This window comes from Lutra lutra, chromosome 15 (genome assembly GCF_902655055.1).
Source record: "Lutra lutra chromosome 15, mLutLut1.2, whole genome shotgun sequence".
Lineage (NCBI taxonomy): Eukaryota > Metazoa > Chordata > Mammalia > Carnivora > Mustelidae > Lutra > Lutra lutra.
This window is the reverse complement of record NC_062292.1, coordinates 20,998,692-21,018,491: the sequence shown is the minus strand read 5'-3', so window position 1 is coordinate 21,018,491 and position 19,800 is coordinate 20,998,692. Positions and strand designations below refer to the sequence as shown.

The 19,800-nt window shown below is 35.9% G+C and overlaps 1 protein-coding gene across 1 annotated transcript in view; it reads right to left on the bottom strand.

The window, feature by feature from the left end:
* Positions 1-19,800, bottom strand: part of SWT1 (SWT1 RNA endoribonuclease homolog) — a 104,830-nt gene that overhangs the window by 39,844 nt on the left and 45,186 nt on the right. The window contains 3 exon segments of the mRNA XM_047704312.1: positions 7,452-7,583; positions 12,274-12,461; positions 18,374-18,522. Of these exon segments, the coding sequence (XP_047560268.1) occupies positions 7,452-7,583; positions 12,274-12,461; positions 18,374-18,522 (469 nt within the window).

The window sequence follows — 19,800 nt, the reverse complement described above, 5'->3', positions numbered from 1 at the left end:
TTAATCAAATATCAAATCAAGAAATAATAACCAGCTATAAACAAAAGACAAATTTAAAAGAATATTGATTTTAAATAAAAACTACATAAACAAACTAAAATATTTGTAATCTTCAAGAAGTACCCTTTACATTTAATCGCTTAATTCTTCTGTGATCAAAGAGTTTACAATGGAAATATTTAACTCTCACCCCCAAACCTGGATTTTATTGATTAGAAGAAGGGAACACTGACACTTAGAAATGCTTCAGGGATGGAAGGAGTAATTATGACATCAACCCACTGATATTCAGAATAAAAATAAAGGTCCCTATGTCGTATTCTTGAATTGTAAGTCCTGGGAAGCATAGATAAGAGCTTCACATATGTAAAAATCTAGTTATTCTAAAAATTAAGTCCTCAGCAATAGCAATCTGTTATCCTCAGTAGCATTAAAGAGCCAGGTTAAAAGAACAGCAGCTAATGCTGGGTAATTCAGTCAGATTTATATGTGGATGTCTCATATTTTGTCAGCAAATGTAAATTTTATTATGTATTATATATAACACTTGCTATAAATGTTGTTAGAGCAGTGTTTATCAAGCTGCAATATATGTATCATAAAAAGCTTTTACTTATTAAATAACCATCTGTTGTGTGTTTTTTTGGTGGTTTTTCTTTTGTTTTTTTTTTTGAGAGAGCACACAGGGGGAGGGGCAGACAGAGAGGTTAGAAAGAGAATATATTAAGGAGGCTCCGCGCCCAGCACAGTGCCCAACCTGGGGCTCAATCTCACGACCCTGAGACAATGACCTGAGCCAAAATCAAGGGTCCCATAGTTAACTGACTGAGCTACCCAAGTGACCCCATTACCTATGTCTTATATAAGAAATATTTGCATATATTCCCTGAATTCCAATCCCTCCCATTAGCTCCTATCTTTCCTTCTAGCCATGTGGGCAAATTACTGAGGGTTCCATCATCTGTTCTAGAGATAAATACCTTTTTATTATCTCCTCAATCTCCTCCTTCCAGTTGTTCTCCTTCCTCCTGACTTTCTTATTCTTTACCCTTCCTTAGCTTGCACTCCTATCACTTTTAAAACCTTGACATTGCCTATTCATTGAATGTCATAACATAGTACTATTAGTAGTATTTAGCCCTAAGGAAGTTTCCCTTCACCAGAAAGACCATAAAAAGCTCATTCGATACTTTTCTCCCCATTTATTATGTATAGTTGTGATCTGGGCATAGACCCAGATATACAAAAGTAAGACAAACAAAAGTAGGCAAAGTTTCTGCCCTAAAGCTGTTCACAATCTCAGGGAGCTGATTAGAAAATAAATTATAAGAAAGTTGTGTACAAAATGATGGCATGGAGGGTGAAGGAAGTAGGTCCTTTCATTTTTAATTCATAGGTTGTATTATTTTCTCTTATTCAACACAGCAACTGATACTTTTGGTTTTGGACAGGACAAGGGGTACGCAAAGAGTACCTCTGATAAAGAGGTTCAGTGATACCTGGGGAGTTGTGTGAACTACGGGGGCGAGGGGGGATGTACAGTCCAATGATCTAAGGGTAGAAAGGCCAAGCCTCAAAGAAAGTAGGTCAGAGCTAACCATGAACAAACTTCTCCACCCTAGATAAGGACAATTTTTTTTATCAACGGCTGAACCACTTGCATACTGCCATGAGTCGAGATGTTGAAAAGCCACTTCTTACTGTTTTTATAATCTACACGTGTCTCTAACTGGGACCTGTTTCAGTGATTAGCTTGATCTGTAAAACAGCCTAAACATTGTTGTCCTTGTGTCAACTGAAGGATGACCTTTTCTAAATACGCTTTCTAAAATAACTCAAGAGGCCGGCTACCAAAACATGCACTATGAAGTTAACAAAATATTTTCGCAAATGCAAATTCCACCTTCTTGGAAGTGACTAAACCACTAGCAGATCTGAAAAGCTGTGATTATAGGATTCCTTTTCACAGGAATCATGGATGGTTATACCAGTACTTGTTTTGCTCTTAGGTTAACATGCCATAAGACAGCAATGGGAAGATTCATTTTTAGAGGCTTAATAAGATAAAAATACATGTAAATGACACACCAAAAAAAAAAATCCTAAACTTCATGACTACTACTGTGCTTTAGAAAAACAGCTCTATAGGGAGCCTGGGTGACTCAGTTGTTACGTGTCTGCCTTCAGCTCACATCAGGATCCCAGGATCCTGGGATCGAGCCCCACATCCAGCTCCCTGCTCAGCAAGAAGCCTGCTTCTCCCTCTCCCACTTCCCTTGCTTGTGTTCCCTCTCTCCTTGTCTCTCTCTCTGTCAAATAAATAATAATATCTTAAAAAAAAAAGAAAAGAAAAGAAAAACAGTTCTACAAAGTATTTCAAACCAAAATCATAGGACTGTAACAGAGGTTACTGAAGTTTTGAAGATCATTAAAGCATTTAAAGATGATAAAAATTAATCATCTTCCCTTCCCTAAATCCAAACACAAGTCTCATTTTCCAAAATCATATTCTATGATGAGGCATGAAACCCATCCAGAATATGACCAAGCCCAATGCATCAGTTAACACTCAATTAATCCTCATTTAAAAACAACCAAAGCAAATATGACAGTTAGGAAGAAAATGTTACTTAAACAAGAGATACCCTTACATATAAAAACATACCCCCTCTAAAATGTGGCAAGTTACTTACAAGGAATAGTAACTCCCTCTCCCACCTCTGCATATGATTCAAAATACGAAACTAAGAAAACATTCATTATTTCAAATTTCATCTAAAGCCACCTGAGCATGGAATCTAGAGTTCATTAAATTAACACAGAAGTACAGTTTTACATGTTAAATCAAGTGTTAAGATGAATATGCACATTTAGGAATGATCTACTTATATTTTTAGATTCAAAATGCTACTATTTTTCTGTTTTTTAAAAATAATTTCAAGTTTCTTTTATAACGATGAAACAGACAAACACGATTACAAAATTTAGGCAGAGTGCAATTTCCTACATTCCCTTTTCACTTTCTTCCCTGCTTCCAAACCAGGCAGCTCATCATCTACTTCAGAGATACAAAAACCTCCATAAAACATTGTCATTGTTGTTTTGAGTATTAGCTTTCAAGTCAATCTACACACCACATTTACAGTATGCTTTGGAGTTGGATTATATGACCTATTTACTTAACTTTGTAGAGATGCCAGTTGAAACATACAGATATATAACATTTTTTATTACTATACAAGCAGAACTTCTCTTTAGAATTTGTCATATGACTCCCCAATTAATTTTTCACTCCAAATGAAACTTAGTAGTCTTTAAGTACTAAGCAAAAAGGTTTTTGTGATCTTGAGAGTAACCTGATGATGTTACTAAAGTATAAAATGAGACTAGATAGTACAAATCTAAATAAAAACAAAACACCACCACCAACAACAACAAAAAAAACCTTAATGCACTTTTGTCTACATGGAAAGAGTACGGGCTCTGGTTCTCCAGTGATCAGATAAAAAGGCCATTAACAAAAGTGCTCAGATTACTCCTATATACACAAAAAGCAGAGATGAGAAAGAGAAAAGCAATTTCTAAACCAAGAGCAAATATATTAAGTTCCCTCTCCCACCCAGGAAGAAATGTGTAGAAAGTATAACCATCAGCAATATTCCCACCTCTTTTTCAACTTTTGCAAACTCAGGTATTCTGCTCCCAATTCTATAACTGTGTGGACAACTGCTCCACCAACGTTTTTTATTTTGATTTACCACAGTCATGTTTAAACATTTCAACATTTCAAGTATAACATATCAGCTTTAAGGAGAAAACAAAAACTAACACTTATGTTACAGATTACAAAGTATTTTCACATTCATTACCTCATTCTGCTAAGAAGGTATCAGGATTCTCATTTCATAAGAAAAGAGACCAGCTTAAAAAGGGGACATAACGGGTCTAAAGTCAAAGGGATAAGTCTGGAACTAGAAGCCCAAACTCTTAGTTTAATAAACACATTTTCATGTACTTCTTTAATGAAAAGACTGGGTTAACAGGTCACCTTCTTATTGATTCCCAATGTAACAACACCCATGATCTGCTATGATAAAAACAAGAGTTGAGCTATATTCGATGAGTATGTATCTCAAAATCAAATGAAACTATTCCAGTTTAACAAGTATCAGAAAATGCTAATGATATGCAGTCACTACAAAGTTGGGTGTATTTTTCAATGTTTAAAAAATTTAAAAATCTACCCATAGTTAGCCACCCAAAAAAAATTTAACTGAGTTGAACATGACTGTTTCTTAAAAGATTTTAAGACTACATACACACTTGACAAAATAACATAATTATTAACTTCTATTACATTTTGATTTAATCTATTTAATCTATTACATTTTATTTAAGTGCCTATTGTCTGAAGGGCTTCAAAAAGAAAAACCTTGCGATGTTAGTAATTTCCTGTAGATTAATGAATGCTGAAATGAGCAACTTTTTTATTCACAATGCCCTCTACTGGTGGCAAAGCAGTTCTAATATATTTATTATAAGAATTTGAATTTGTGGGACGCCTGGGTGGCTCAGTTGGTTGGACGACTGCCTTCGGCTCAGGTCATGATCCTGGAGTCCCGGGATCGAGTCCCGCATCGGGCTCCCAGCTCCACGGGGAGTCTGCTTCTCTCTCTGACCTTCTCCTAGCTCATGCTCTCTCTCACTGTCTCTCTCTCAAATAAATAATAAATAAAATCTTTAAAAAAAAAAAAAAAGAATTTGAATTTGTTTCCTTACTGTGGTCCCCCACCACCTGCATATAAATCCTCTGGAATGCTTGTTAAAAATACAATTTCCCTCCCTCTATGAAATATCTACAGATACTGTGATTTCACTACAACTAGAACTCTGCATTTTTAACAAGTTCCCCCAACAAGTAACTAACTGGTTTGGTTAATTATATCAACACCTGACTTTCAAAGCACAGTAACTTTGTGAAAAGTTCTGGAAAGGTATTATTGTATTAGGTTTATATATATACTATATTATTATATAAGGTTTACAGATGAATACCAAGGCTCAAGACAATTTATGGCCCCAGGTTAACATGCAAAAAAGTAACAGGGCCACTAATATTTTCTTATTTCTGGAGGTGTTGTGTCCTTAGAAGAAAGAATCACAAAATTCTATCAGCCTTAAAATTCAAATATTTATTTCTTTAAATACAGCTTATGGAAGCAGTACATGCTATAACTTTTCCACTCTGGCTTGACATGATACCAGTGGTGCTCAGTCTAGGATGAGTTTCTGATTCAGGAGGGTTTGGCAGGTATTTGAGAATTTGGATTTGTAACAAGTTCCAGGTGGAGACGAGGATGTCAACTCTGTGACTACAAAGAATATTGTCTAGTGGTTCTCAACCTTGACTACACATTAGGATCACCTGCTGAAGGTTTAAAAATCTGTTAGCCAGGTACACACTTAGACCAATTACATCAGAGTCTCTGGCATGGGGCATCCAGACACCTATATGTTTAAAGCTCCTAAAATTAAAAAAGTTTATAAAACCCATCAATACGTAAATGGGCATACAGTGATTTTCCAAGAGCATAGTGTAGTGTGCAGTATCTCCAAAACTTTTTGGATTAGAAACACTTCTGTCCAGGGACATAATTAACAGACCTAAATGTGTGCAATGCTAGCCTATGGGATAAAGTAGAAATTGCTTTGAGCGGCCTAGAAGACATTCACCACCAACCTCATCTATTGCCAAACACTTCCTCCCTCCACTGCATATTTTCCTATTAGAATATTAGCAATTCCATTGCAATTATCTGTTGTAATGTGACTGTTTACACTCTTTCTACAAACAACCTCTTTGAAGTCAGAGATTGAATCTAATTTAGATTCCCCAGAGCCTTGTATGAGTAACTGAATACAGATTGCTAGCCCTACTTTCTGGAGAAAAGGTTGTTCACGAATGGCTTTAAAACAACCTAGAATATGAAAATATGTAACTAAAATTAAAAATTAACTATTTCTCCCTCATAAAGCTACTCTTATTTCGTATTCCCTTATTATTTCCACTGAGAGATGATAAATTTCACTTGCCTTGGGATCTGCCACATCTTCAATTCATTAGCAACTTAAGAACACCAAAAAGCTATTCTAAGAATCATTTAGCCCAACTGTGATCCAAAAAGGAGTAAAAAGAGTGTGTGTGTTAACAGTGAGATGAAGTTTCCAAAAACCCTTAAGAGAAAAGGGGAAAATGGGGCACCTGGGTGGCTCAGTGGGTTAAGCCACTGCCTTCGGCTCAGGTCGTGATCTCAGGGTCCTGGGATCGAGCCCCGCATCGGACTCTCCGCTCAGCCAGGAGCCTGCTTTCCCCTCTCTCTCTGCCTGCCTCTCTGCCTACTTGTGATCTCTCTCTCTGTCACATAAAAAAATAAATAAAAGAGAAAAGGGGAAAAAAAGCTTAAAAATTACTGTTGTTTCAAAAATCCAAGGTTTTAAAGTTTGGACATAATCAAACCAAATCAGTTTTATTTCTTTGGTTTTTGGTTTTTAATTTATAAGGAACAATAGTCTTCTTCTTTTTTTTTTTTTTTTAAATACTTTTTTTTTTTTTATTTGACAGAGAGATCACAAGCAGGCAGAGAGAGAGGAGGAAGCAGGCTCCCAGAGAGAGCAGAGAGCCCGATGCGGGGCTCGATTCCAGGACTCCGAGATCATGACCTGAGCCGAAGGCAGCGGCTTAACCCACTGAGCCACCCAGGCGCCCCGGAACAATAGTCTTCTGTGAGCAAGCTGCATATTTAACTCAGGTCAAGCAATTTTGGTATGTATTCAAAAACTTTCAAGTATTAAGTACAGTATTCTTTACTGTCACAAAAGAAAACATCTGACTTTATTCTATAAAGGTGATATGTGGTTCATTCTACAGCTTTCCAGCTCTATGGTTTCTATGTGCTCCACAAATATTTAAAATAATCACATACATCTAAGTCTCAAAGCATTTTAAGACTATGCTGCTTCACAGACTTTTTCAATCTGAGGTCCTATGAGACTGTATTTGAGGAAATCAATCATGTTAACAAATATTAACATGTATTTGTTTTTAAAGGGTAGTGATAATTACCTACATATATATTTATTCAACAAGGAATTACTGAGTGCCCATTATATGCCAGGCACTGTTTTCAGAGCTAAAGTTGCACAATAATGAAAATAAGGTTCTTTATGAAGCTTACAACCTGGTATATTTTTTCTACAAAGGAAAAACTAGAAACATTCTAGTGGTCCAGACTCTAAATAGGGATTCTTTACGAGGGAGAGAAAAAAAGTAAGCCTAAAAGTCATTAGTTTATAAAGTTTTTTGGAAGGCTCCCAGAACCTCTGAAAAGGCCCATAAACCTGGAAGAAAGAGAAAAGTAATAAATGAAATTTTAAAATTAATTAGTGTTTACCTCTGAATTCCTTCAAGAATATCTTTCACAGCTGCCATTAACTTTTGAAGAGATACATATGCTTCTTCAAATGATGCTATTTTTGAAGAAGTCAAAGCTGCATTTGAGCCCAATCTTTGAAATACATCCATGCTAAATAGAGAAAAAGAAAAGATACTCATAGGTATACATGCACATTTATTGTAATTCAAGCATTTCCATTTCTAATATATAAAATGAGGTAATATTTATAACTCCTCTCTCATAATCCTGATTGAATTAAATTAGAAATAAGAGACAATGACTTGTGAATGTCCAGGCTACCATTCATGTGAAGGATCCAGAGTAACAACTATGTGTGTCTAATCTAAAGTAATACTTACAAGCTGTGGCAATAACGTTTCTTATCAAGAAACCATAAGACACAGAATACTGTTAATCTGCATTCAAATCAATCCATAAATACTAACAGTGCTCCCATACATAAGGATGAAGGAAAAAAAAGACATCAGATACACGTTTCCTGAAACTAGCAGTTTTAAATATCCATACACCTTACTATAGTAATTCCAATTTTAGAAATCTAGCACATTAATAATAACTTGCAACTGGTCAACAATTAGTAATCACCTACATGTGCCATGATGTAAAAAGTGCTAAGTAAATAGTGAATTAGCCACCTGATGAAATACCAAAGAACTACTAAAATAATGCTTACGCCATCTATAAGATAGAAAATAAAGGTATACAAAATTTATTTAGAGAACATAACCACCACCATATAAAAAAATCAAAATATATGCTGTACTGGATTGATGAGTATGCCCCTGAAATTCATGTTCACCCAGAGCCTCAGAAAGTGACTTTATCTGAAATATCTTTGTAGAACTTCCCAAAAGAATCAACCCTGCAGACAGAGACATGGATTTCAGACTTTACAGTTTCCAGAACCATGAACAAATAAACCTCTGTTATTTTAAACCACCCAGTTTGTGGTGATTTGCTATGGCAGCCCTAGAAAACTAATAACCATGCTTTAAAATACAGCTGGGTATACATGAGAATAACCATGTTAACTACTGGTTACCTTTAGGTAGTAGCATTCAAGGGAAGTTTCTTACTTCACAGTACTTTCCAAAGCATTTTTTAAAATAATTGTGGTGAAAAAAAAAACCATAAAATTACCATTTTAACATTTTAAAGGACACAATTCTGTGGCATTTGATACAACCACAGTGTCTGCAACCATCACCACTATCTACTCATAGAATATCTTCACCGCACCAAAAGGAAACCCTGTATTCACTAAGCACTCACCGTTCCTCCCTCCCCGCAGTTCCTGGTAACCACTAATTATTTTCTATTTCTACAGATTGACCTGTTGTGGATATTAAATATAAGTGAAATCATATGCCATGTGACCTTTTGTGTCTGGCTTCCTTCATTTAGCATGTTTTTTAATTCATTCACACCATATTGTGTATGGATACTTCCTTATAGCTGTGTAACATTCCATTTTATGGATATACCCATTTTATGAGACACCACATTTCGTGTATCCACTCATCTGTTGATACACATAGAGGACTGTTTCCACTTTAGCTATTGTAAATAGTTGTGAACATTCATGCACATGTTTCTGTTTGAACACTTGTGTTCAGTTCTTTTAGGTATATATCTAAGAGTGGAACTGCAGGGTTATATGATGATGGCACATTTAATGTACTGAGGAACCATAAAATTGTTTTTCCACATTCCTACATGTATGAAAGGGGTAAAGCATTTTGACAAGTCTGCAAAAGGGAAAACTTAGGAAATCTGAAGAAATACAATGGTTAATAAGTACAGTTTGACCTTTCTAGAAGATAAAGTATTCTGAAACACTAGTAGCCTAGTACACCTTCATGATAAATGATTCTCCGTCCCCTCACTTTCAATCTGGAGGTGTCTTTAGGTTTCAAATAAACCTCTGGTAGACTGCATATGGATGGGTCCTGTCTTTGTATCCAATCTTCAACACCAGGCCATTTCAGGGAAGCATTTAGGCCATTCACGTTGAGAGTAACTACTGGAAGGTATTAATGTAGTGCCATCATATTGCCTGTAATGCCCGTTTCCTATAAAGGCCCTGTTTCTACAGATTGTCTCTGTAAATTTCTGGTCTATTATATTCTTGGAGGTCTTTCCTCTTTTATAGAACCCCCCTTTTATTGTTTCTTGCAGGGCTGGTTTGGTGGTCACATATTCTTTCATTTTCTGCCTGTCCTGGAAGCTTGTTGTCTCTCCATCTGTTGTGAATGACAGCTTTGCTCAATAAAGTACTCTTGGTTGCATGTTCTTCTCATTTAGTACCCTGATAATGTCTTGCCAGCCCTTTCTGGCTTGCCAGGTCTCTGTGGACAGGTCTGACATTATTCTGATGTTCCTCCCGCCATAGGTAAGAAATCTCTTCCCCCTAGTTGCTCTCAGGATAGCTGCCTTGGCTCTAAGATTAGCAAGTTTTACTATTATACCAGAGCAATTGCCTATTTTTACTGATCTTGGGAGGGATCCTCTCTGCCTCTCTTATTTCCTTCCCCAGATTAGGGAAGTTCTCAGCTATGATTTTCTCAAGTACACCTTCTAGTCCTCTCTCTCTCTCTCTCTCCAAACCTTCAAGGATCCAAATAATTCTGACTTTGGAACATTTCATGACATCATTGATCTCTCTAACTCTGCTCTCATGGGCTTCTAGTTGTTTATCCCTATCCTCCTTGACTTGCTTCCTTTCTATCATCTTATCTTCTTGACCACTAATTCGTTCTGCTTTCTCATGTACCCTGGCAGTCAGAGTATCCAGTTTAGACTGCATCTCCTTCATAGCATTTTTAAGTTTGGCGTGATTACCTCTCATTCCTGCCCTTAGAGATTCTATATTGTCACTAATACTTTTCTCAAGCCTAGTTAGTGACTTTATAAGTGTTACTCTGAAGTCTATTTCTGACATCTTGCTTATATCCATATCCATTAAGTCTGTGGCAGAGGCCACTGTCTCTGGTTCTTTTCTTTGTTGGGAGTTGTTCCTCCTAGTCATTCTGTTGAGGGATGTTGAGGGAATGTACAGAGTCCAAAATATCAACCATGACCCAGGCGGGATGCACCCTAGGAAAAATCGGAGCAGTCAGATGCCACTACTCAGGCCCAGTAGAGTTTTTCTGCTTGTAGAGCTCCAGATATATATTCTTACATCTCAGGCTGATTTCATGGGTGTTCGGGATGGTTTGGTAGATATCCAGATAAATTCAGGGCACCAGACAAAATGAGGTCCCCGATTCCTCTGCCATCTTGCCTCCCTTCTCACTACTCAACCTTCAAATGAGCAGCTCTCAATGAAGGGCTCAAGCATGAATATATTGAAAAGTTTTACAGTGACTCTGGTACACAATCAGGCATGAGAAGCAATGAAGTAGGCTTAAGAACTATGCACTGATACAGCAATATAAGAATTTTTCATGAATTACTGAAATACTACAAAGTAAAGTTGATTTATTATACAGAATTTACCTGGGACTCCAACACAAATGTATGCATATTATAGGTCAATTCTAAGACAAATAAGGTATTCAAATTTTGAATATTTGAATTTTTCTAAAATGAAAATTTTATTTTCTAAACGAAATTTAGAAATATTTTCTAAATGAAAAGAAGATTAAAATATCTTAGAAATGGCTTTAATCTATTTTATTTTGAAAGTGATAATCTTTGCCTAGTATATGGGGTAACTTCCTGCTAACAAGAATATCTGATAAGCCAAAACATTTCCAATATATTAAGACTGGACAAAACAAAGATATGAAAATACAAATGCATTACATGAAAACACAAAGTTTTAAGTATTGTTTTCTTCAGCTTACATGGTAGGTATTGGTATTTCTTTAGTGTGACAAACTACGCATTTGTTTGAAAGAACTTATAATTGTAGGCAAGGACTAAAAATGGGTCTACAGTGTTATAAGAGAGAAAAGATGTTTAAAAAGAGTGCTCATATTACTTTGCTGCCCATTTCCTGACAGAGGAAATGACAGATGATCTTAATCCAAAATAACAGTGATACTGGGCCCTTGTACAAAAATCATACTAAAAAGTTTTCAGTATGACCCGCAAATATATAATATATATATAAATCATATAAAGATTATGGGCTTGGGAAAAAGTAGAGGAGCGAAGTTTGGCCTACTTTAAAAGCAGTTATTTTAAATTATTTTTTTAAGCTACTCCAGCAGCATTTAAAGAACTACTCACAAATGGTCTCTATCTTTTCATTTTACCAAGAACAGAGTATGCTTTCATGGGTATCAAAGGAATAAAAGCATTTCTTCCTTTTAAATCTAAGTATTTATCTTTCTTTTTAGAAAGTCTTACATGAATTCTCCCTAAACTGAAATGACCTTTTCTTAGATTATCTTAAATGTCATTAAGGCTTTGTGTCCTGCTAATTTGTTTAGCCAATCTAGGTGGCTTTTATTGGTTCTGACATACATGGGAAATACTTGTCATGAAGGTTTCACATCCAAATCACCTATAGAGATTTTTTTTTTTTTAATAAACTATCTCAGTGTCACCTCAGTCCTATCAAGTCAGAATTTCTAGGGATAGGGCCTAGGCATATGTATTTTTAAAACACTCGAGATAAATCTGATTGCACCCTTATTTAAGCATCACTGTTTCTAAGGCACCAATTTGAAAAAAGGCCCTCAGTTAGATAATCTAATATATTAAACTCATAACCCAATCACTAACTGTTCAATGAATAACAATAACGATGGAAAAGCCTAGAATTCAAAAATTCTTGGAAATTTAGTACCTGTTCTGATATAATGTAATCCAAACATTCTCTAGGATAGACCAGATTTCTTGATGCCTGTTGGGTTGCGGAAGATGAGAACCTGAGAAAATGGTGATTTCTTGGTTATTAGACTTCATCAAAGAAGTATCTTCTTGCTTTTTACCCACTGTAGTTTCTGAAGGATTTTGCTTAAGTTTTGCCTTGACCTGGGGAAATAAGAATTACACAAATTTCAGCTTGTCCTTCACTAGGAAGTGAGAGAAACAATGCCAATTGTGCTTACAGTGTTCTAGGTTTCCAAGAAGTGTTGACTATTCTTTGTCCTTGATTATGTACAGAATATTCCAGAAAAGCATCAGAGCTAAAATATATATATTTTTTCCTTTTCCATTTATATCAAATAGTTCCAATGTATTTATTATAGTGACCTTTCTTAGCTAACATGCTAATATCAATTTAAGAATACTATTTGAACCCTTCTACACATATGGTACTGAACAAGACAGAGAACACTTAGGATACAATGATAAACATGTGGAATCAGGCCTCCAAGTACCCTACGATCCATTAACAAGAATGGATTATTATTAAAAAAAAAAAAAAAAAAAAAAAGAATGTAAACCTTTTGCCATTGAAGAAGCTACCAAAGGTTTCTCGAGAGGCAAGGAGACTGTCTAGAAGGCTACTGAAATAATCCAGTAGACTAGTCCTGAGAACTTGAATTAGGTTGAAAAGGCAGAAGAAGAAAAAGAAAAAAAAATGTACACAAGAAAAAATTTTATTTTTTATTTATTTTTTTTTAAAGAGGATTTTTTTTTAAAGATTTTATCTATTTATTTGACAGAGAGATCACAAGCAGGCAGAGAGGCAGGCAGAGAGAGAGGAGGAAGCAGGCTCCCTGCTGAGCAGAGAGCCCGATGTGGGGCTCGATCCCAGGACTCTGAGATCATGACCTGAGCCGAAGGCAGCGGCTTAACCCACTGAGCCACCCAGGCGCCCCACAAGAAAAAATTTTAAAAGACTTAGCCAAAATCTAGATTCAGGAAATGAAAGAGACTCTAAGATTTTTTAAATTTAGATGTCTACAAGAATAATTGCACAAGTAATAGAAATATAAAGTGTCCATAAGGTAAAAATAGATCAAACCTCCTTGATTTACTGCTTGATTTACAGAGGAATGTAAAGACACAGTTTTATTTGAAGGCAACACACTGAATGTATCATGTATTATAATGTAAGAGCAGTAAGGCATTTAATGTACATTTATCTACATTTCTGGATTTTACAGCTACCTGTAGTAAAGCCAAGAAGAAAGGCTGGTTATGGAAAAGAAGAGAAACAGACCACAGGTCTGTGTTTAGAATGTCTACTGTGAAGAATAAAAAGATATTTAAGTAATGATATCTAGCAGGTAATTGGATATGCAGATTTGTAGCTCAAAAGATAAAGCTGGGACTCATTCCCATGCAGAAAAACCTCAGAGGTAGATGATATTGTTAGAGAGAAATAGCAAAAACAGAAAAAGAAGAAGGAGGAGGAGGAAGAGGAAGGGGAAGAGGAGAAGAGGGAGGGGGAGGAGAAGGTAGTGAAAGGTAGATAAATTAAAGGAGGAAGGGAGGAAATTAGCAAGAAGAAAAAGAGAGACTGACAAGATATGGGAAGAGTCAGAAGTACTCGAAAGCAAGAGAAGCCCAAAGAGGTAAGTTTCGGGAAATAAAGAGTGGACTACATCAAGTGCTGAGAAAGGCTGAGAAACTAGGAAGAGGGAGAAAATGGTGGATTGGGTCAATGATAACCTAATTCTCCTAACAGAATATGGAGACAGAATTCTACTTGTAAAGGATTAAGAAACAGAAACAAGGGTTAATAGATCACTCTTTAAGAAGTTTGGTAATTGTTGGAAGGAGTTAGTGCAGTAAACACCATGGCCAACGACAAGTACTTAAGAATGCAGACCTGAGCATATTTTAAATATTGATAATTAAAGATACTGAACAGAGTATAAGAGGTATGTTATTGATTCAAATAATTTTTTTTAAAATCACCTTCGGGGAAAATATTAAGTGGAAAAAACCTCTGGTAGAATGAAAAAAACTTTATGACATTTAAAACTTGGGGTTTTTTTGTCTTGGCTCTACTGTAACTTAAATAAAATCATTCCATTTCTCTAAGCTTCCTTATTGATAACAGTATGATTTCAAAGGTTAGCTTATGGGTTGTTAGTTTCATGTTAATTAAAAAATAAAAAAGTTCCAACACTATTGGAAATAACTATTTATGGAGCATTTCTTACGCATAGGAACTTTCTAAAAACTTTGTATCTATTAGCTCATTTAATCCTCAGAACTGCCCTGTGAAACAGATACTATGATTATCCATATTTTCGGGTCAATAACTCATACAAGGTCACACAGCTGGTAAAACTCATAAATAGAACCTGACCTTCAGGAAGCTGACTCTGAATGGGCTTCTGATCTCTCTCCAACAATAAAAGTAAATATTCCCCTTTTCTTTCTTTTTTTTTTTTTTTTAAAGATTTTATTTATTTATTTGACAGAGAGATCACAAGTAGGCAGAGAGGCAGGCAGAGAGAGAGGAAGGGAAGCAGGCTCACCGCTGTGCAGAGAGCCCGATGCGGGGCTCGATCCCAGGACCCTGGGATCATGACCCAAGCCGAAGGCAGCGGCTTAACCCACTGAGCCACCCAGGCGCCCCATCCCCTTTTCTATCTTTGGGAGCAGGAAGAAAAAGTAATGTTATTCCTCCTGTTTTTCCCTATTTACATTAATTATGCACTTAATAAATATACATGGATGGAAAGACATATTTTATTCCAAGATATATTCTTTTGATCACCACATACTGCCTCGTTTCCTCAGCTCTCATGTATTAGTGTATGCAACTATGCAGATGGATGTCTTTCCCAAACACCTACACAGCGCTTACTAGTGCCAGGCACTCAATGCTTTAAAAGTATTAATTTATTTAATTCTCATGACAGTTCGGAGGCACAGATTATTATTCTCATTTCATAAAAGAAGAAATTAGGCTCAGAGAGGTTAATTAATCAGAGGTTTAAAACATAGCTAGTCAGGGGCACCCGGTGGCTCAGTTGGTTAAGCGTCCAACTCTTGATTTCGGCTCTGGTCATGATCTCAGGGCCGTGAGTTGAGCCCCGTGTTGGGCTCCACGTTGAGGGAGCAGTCTGCTTAGGATTCTCTCTTAGGATTCTGCTCCCTTACTCCATTCTCTGTCCCTGAAAACAAAACAAAACTTAAAGAAGAAAAAAAACCCAAAACACAACTACTCAGGATGAGGCTCCTTGGACATAAGGCTGACTTTAATTATTCTATCATCCTGGCAGAGCAAGTCTTATTTTTTTGGTTGGAAGGCCTATCAAAGAAAAATGTATATATCCTTTTCCTGTTCCCACCCCATTTATATAAAAATCTAGAAAATGATCATTTTGGTTGACTCTCTGCTTTGTTTTCTCACAAGCCTTTTCAGAAGTAAACAAGTGAATATTCCTCTTTTCCTGATTTTCTACACTTGGTACATTAAGTTTGGGGGCCTTCTTTTTTTTTTTTAATTTAACAATTACTGTATTTAGATACCCTGTCTCTGGAGGTAATCTATTTGTTGCTCGAGTTACTGAGACAGGCAGGACTAAATATTTAGGTCATATACCAAATCTAATGCATTCTACAAAATGACTCCTACTGAGTGTATTTTAAAAGCCCAAGCTAAATCACATAGTTCCTGGCTGACTTAGACAATGAATTAGCAACACTTCAGAGTTCTAATCATGGAAACAGCATAGGTTTCAAGCAATCACACTAATGCCAGGTGTTGAGGGAAAAGCACTAATGAGGATGTAGATTCTTCATCGATGGGCTTCAGGACTCTCGCTAATGTAGCAACTGGAAAATCAGGATCCAAGAATAAATAACAATTTAATTAACTACTCAGTAGACAACATACAGCTGGCACACTATTATCTGATAACACTACATTTTCATGCCACAGTTTCATGGTAACTCCCATCTCTTGGTTTCCAATTGATGAAAGAACCTTAAATCTGGACATTTGTTGTTGTTCTTATCTCAATCAGTCCTAGTTTTTTTTTTTTATTTTCAATAATCCTAATTCAAAGACTGATAAACCTATGAGTAACCTGAATTTTTCATTTGTTTTCACTAAAGATGGGGTTTAGGGCTTAATTATGTGATGGGAAATGCTAATATATGGTTCCCTACACAATTCAAGAACGGACTCAAGTTGTAACCCTTTATATATCCAAGTCCATTCTTTCCTACAGATGGTTCTCCAAGTCACATTTGCCATGGAAAAATACAACTGCTAAGGTTTTAGTCATCTTAACCCAAAAGATCATTTCACCCCTTAAATCAATTCTTTCACAGGAGTTCAACCACGTATTTATTAGTTTATAAAAAAAAAAGATGCTTCTTTTACTTCATGAGATGCTCTCTTAAGTACATAAGTCTTTCCCTATCAGCTATGATGAATTTTAGTATCATCGAATCCTTTCATTACTTCACAGGTAGTGGGAACTGTGTGACCTTGAAACATCACAGACAAAAACCTGGTCAACCGCATAACTCAGAAGAAAAAAAAAATGGAGATTATATATATATACGTACCATTAATGTCTAGGGGCGCCTGGGTGGCTCAGTGGGTTAAGCCTGTGCCTACAGCTCAGGTCATGATCTCAGAGTCCTGGGATGGAGCCCTGCATCTGGCTCTCTGCTCAGCAGGGAGCCTGCTTCCTCCTCTCTCTCTCTGCCTGCCTCTCTGCCTACTCATGATCTCTCTGTCAAATAAATAAATAAAATCTTAAAAAAAAAAATTAAGTACCATTAGTGTCTTATATCTCATAATGGTGATACTGAGTTTTTGACCTGTTTCTGACCTATAAAACTCCCAGAATCTTCTAGATTTTAAATTAGAAGGCTACAGAAATAGAGTATTACCAGAGACAAAACTTACAGAGTTAATCTAAAAGAGGTAAAAAGGCATCAGTGCTAGACTGACTGCATAAGAGTCACATGCAGAGATTGTTAAAAAAATTGGTAGGTGAGTTGCCAAAGTCTGAATAAGGTCTACAGATTAGATCACTGTATTATACCAATACTAATTTCCTAATTAATTATATTAGTTACATAAGATATCCTTGTTCTTTAGGAAATATATGAAAGTATTTAGGGATAAAGGAGCATTGTACTTGCAACATACTCTTAAACAGTTCAGGAAAAAAATGTGGCTAGATAAGCAGATAGATAGGCAGAGAAAACAATAAAGCAAATGTGAAAAAAGGGTAACACTGGGGAATCTGGGTAAAGGATACATACCGGAATCCTTTGAACTCTTCTTGCAACTTTTCTGTAAGTTTCAAATTATTTCAAAAATAAGTGACTCTTAATTTCACAAAACAAACTGAGGGTTGCTGGGGGGAGGGGGGTTGGGAGAAGTGGGGTGGGGTTATGGACATTGGGGAGGGTATGTGCTATGGTGAATGCTGTGAAGTGTGTAAACCTGACAATTCACAGATCTGTACCCTGGGGATAAAAATATATTATATATTTATAAAAAATTAAAAATTAAAAAATTTTTAAAAAAAGAATAAACTTAAGATGCAGAAGTAGACAAAAAAAAAAAAAAAAAACAAAAAAAAAAAACCAGTATTCCTGGGTACCACTACCAGAAGTTTGATTCAGTAAGGTTTGAGAGGGGCTTGGCATCTGCATCTTTAAAAAAAAAAAAAAAAACTTCCAAAGTATTCTGATGGATGCTGTGATCCACTTGTCTGGGGCACTGGGGAATAAGCTTGCAAACAACAAGGCATAGCTTGTGTCCATCCATAAATGAAATAATATAAAATTCCAACAAGTGCTGTAACAGTGCTTCCATAAGAGGATGTGTTTTATAACTTGCAATAAGAATTGTTTACTTTCCCTTCAATTCACTTAATAATCACTTAATGCCATTCATGTGTTAAAATAGGTAAGAATTAAAATATTCTTTACCTCTGTTGTCTGCTAAAACATTTTTAGAACGTATGTCATTAGCTACTCTAAACTGCATTCCAAAGATATCTTACCTCTGCAAAGGTCTGGAGTAGTTCATTGACTTGAGCAAAGGCCCGTGGAAGAATACCATCATAATTTGACCGTGTACTGAAAGCGTGTAGCAAACTTTTAGAATCCTGAAGCAGAAATTTCAATGTTGTAAAATCCACCGCATTGTTAGCTGGTAAGAGAAATTAAGAAGGAAAAAATAGGTAAGAATGAGTATTCAACACAAAAACATCTTTGGAAAACCAATCTAATGTTAATTATGAAATTTAAGAAAAGTATACATTTACACCTACACACCACTCCTCATCTCCCTCTCTGGCATAAAAAGCATTACAATTAAATTTAGCAAAAGAATGTTCTTGGAGTTGATTCGGGTACTCTGTATTCTTCAGAAGAGAGAATTACCAAGCAAGTTAAACTACAGAGTTTCAGGGCGGATCTTGTTTCATATACAGATGACTACGGAGGGTATCAGAAGACTCACTCGGCAGTAAGCATGTAAGTTACATGCAGTACTTCTCATAACCAACTCAGTTAATCATGTAGTGTTTTGCCTTCCAATTCCATTACAACAAATGTAATACTAGATTTGTTGAAAACAATCTTTCCTCTCTCTGCACAACACAACTAACACAACTTTAGAAAAATATAAATAATTTGGGTAACGGTGGGCTGTGGGCAACACAAGTTAGCAGAATATTTTCCTTATAAATTAGCAAAGTGAGTGAATCTACAAAAAATAATTCAAAGGTGTAACAATTTTCTTTCAACTAATCTTACTTACCTTAAATCCTCAAACCAATTAGGAGAGGTGGTAACAATGATTTCAAAGATTTTAAGTTACCAACAATGAAGTTAAGCAAATTTCTAATGTCACCAAAGCTTAGAACAGAAGAAATCTTTCCATTATTAGGGTAGAGCACTATATAACAGTTTTCAAAGGCATTTCAAATAAACATGCTACAATGTATTTGTTTTATTTTTTCTAAATATTTTATTTATTTATTTGACACAGAGAGAGAGAGCACAAGCAGGGGGAGAGACAGAGGGAGAGATAGAAGCAGACTCCCTGCTGAGGCTCGATTCCCAGGACGCTGGGATCATGACCTGAGGCGAAAGCAGAGCTTAACCAACGGAGCCACCCAGGCACCCTGTTTTATTTTCTTTTGATGTTCACAGTTTCAGAAACTCTTCTATGTTCTGAAACACCAGCATGTTTTTTTGCTGGCACTATGAGTTTTAAAAACTCTGTATCACTTATACAAGTATTTGCATAGAAATACTGAAAGGTCAAATGAAAATAAAAAGTAGATTTTAATAATTAATTATACAATATTCAGAAATTCTAGTCTAATGTGATGGCTATAGTCAGGCTTCTGGCTTCCCTTTATCAAACGAAGAGAGAAAAGTACATTTCCTTAGGAAGCACTCAGTTATTTTTAAATGCAAG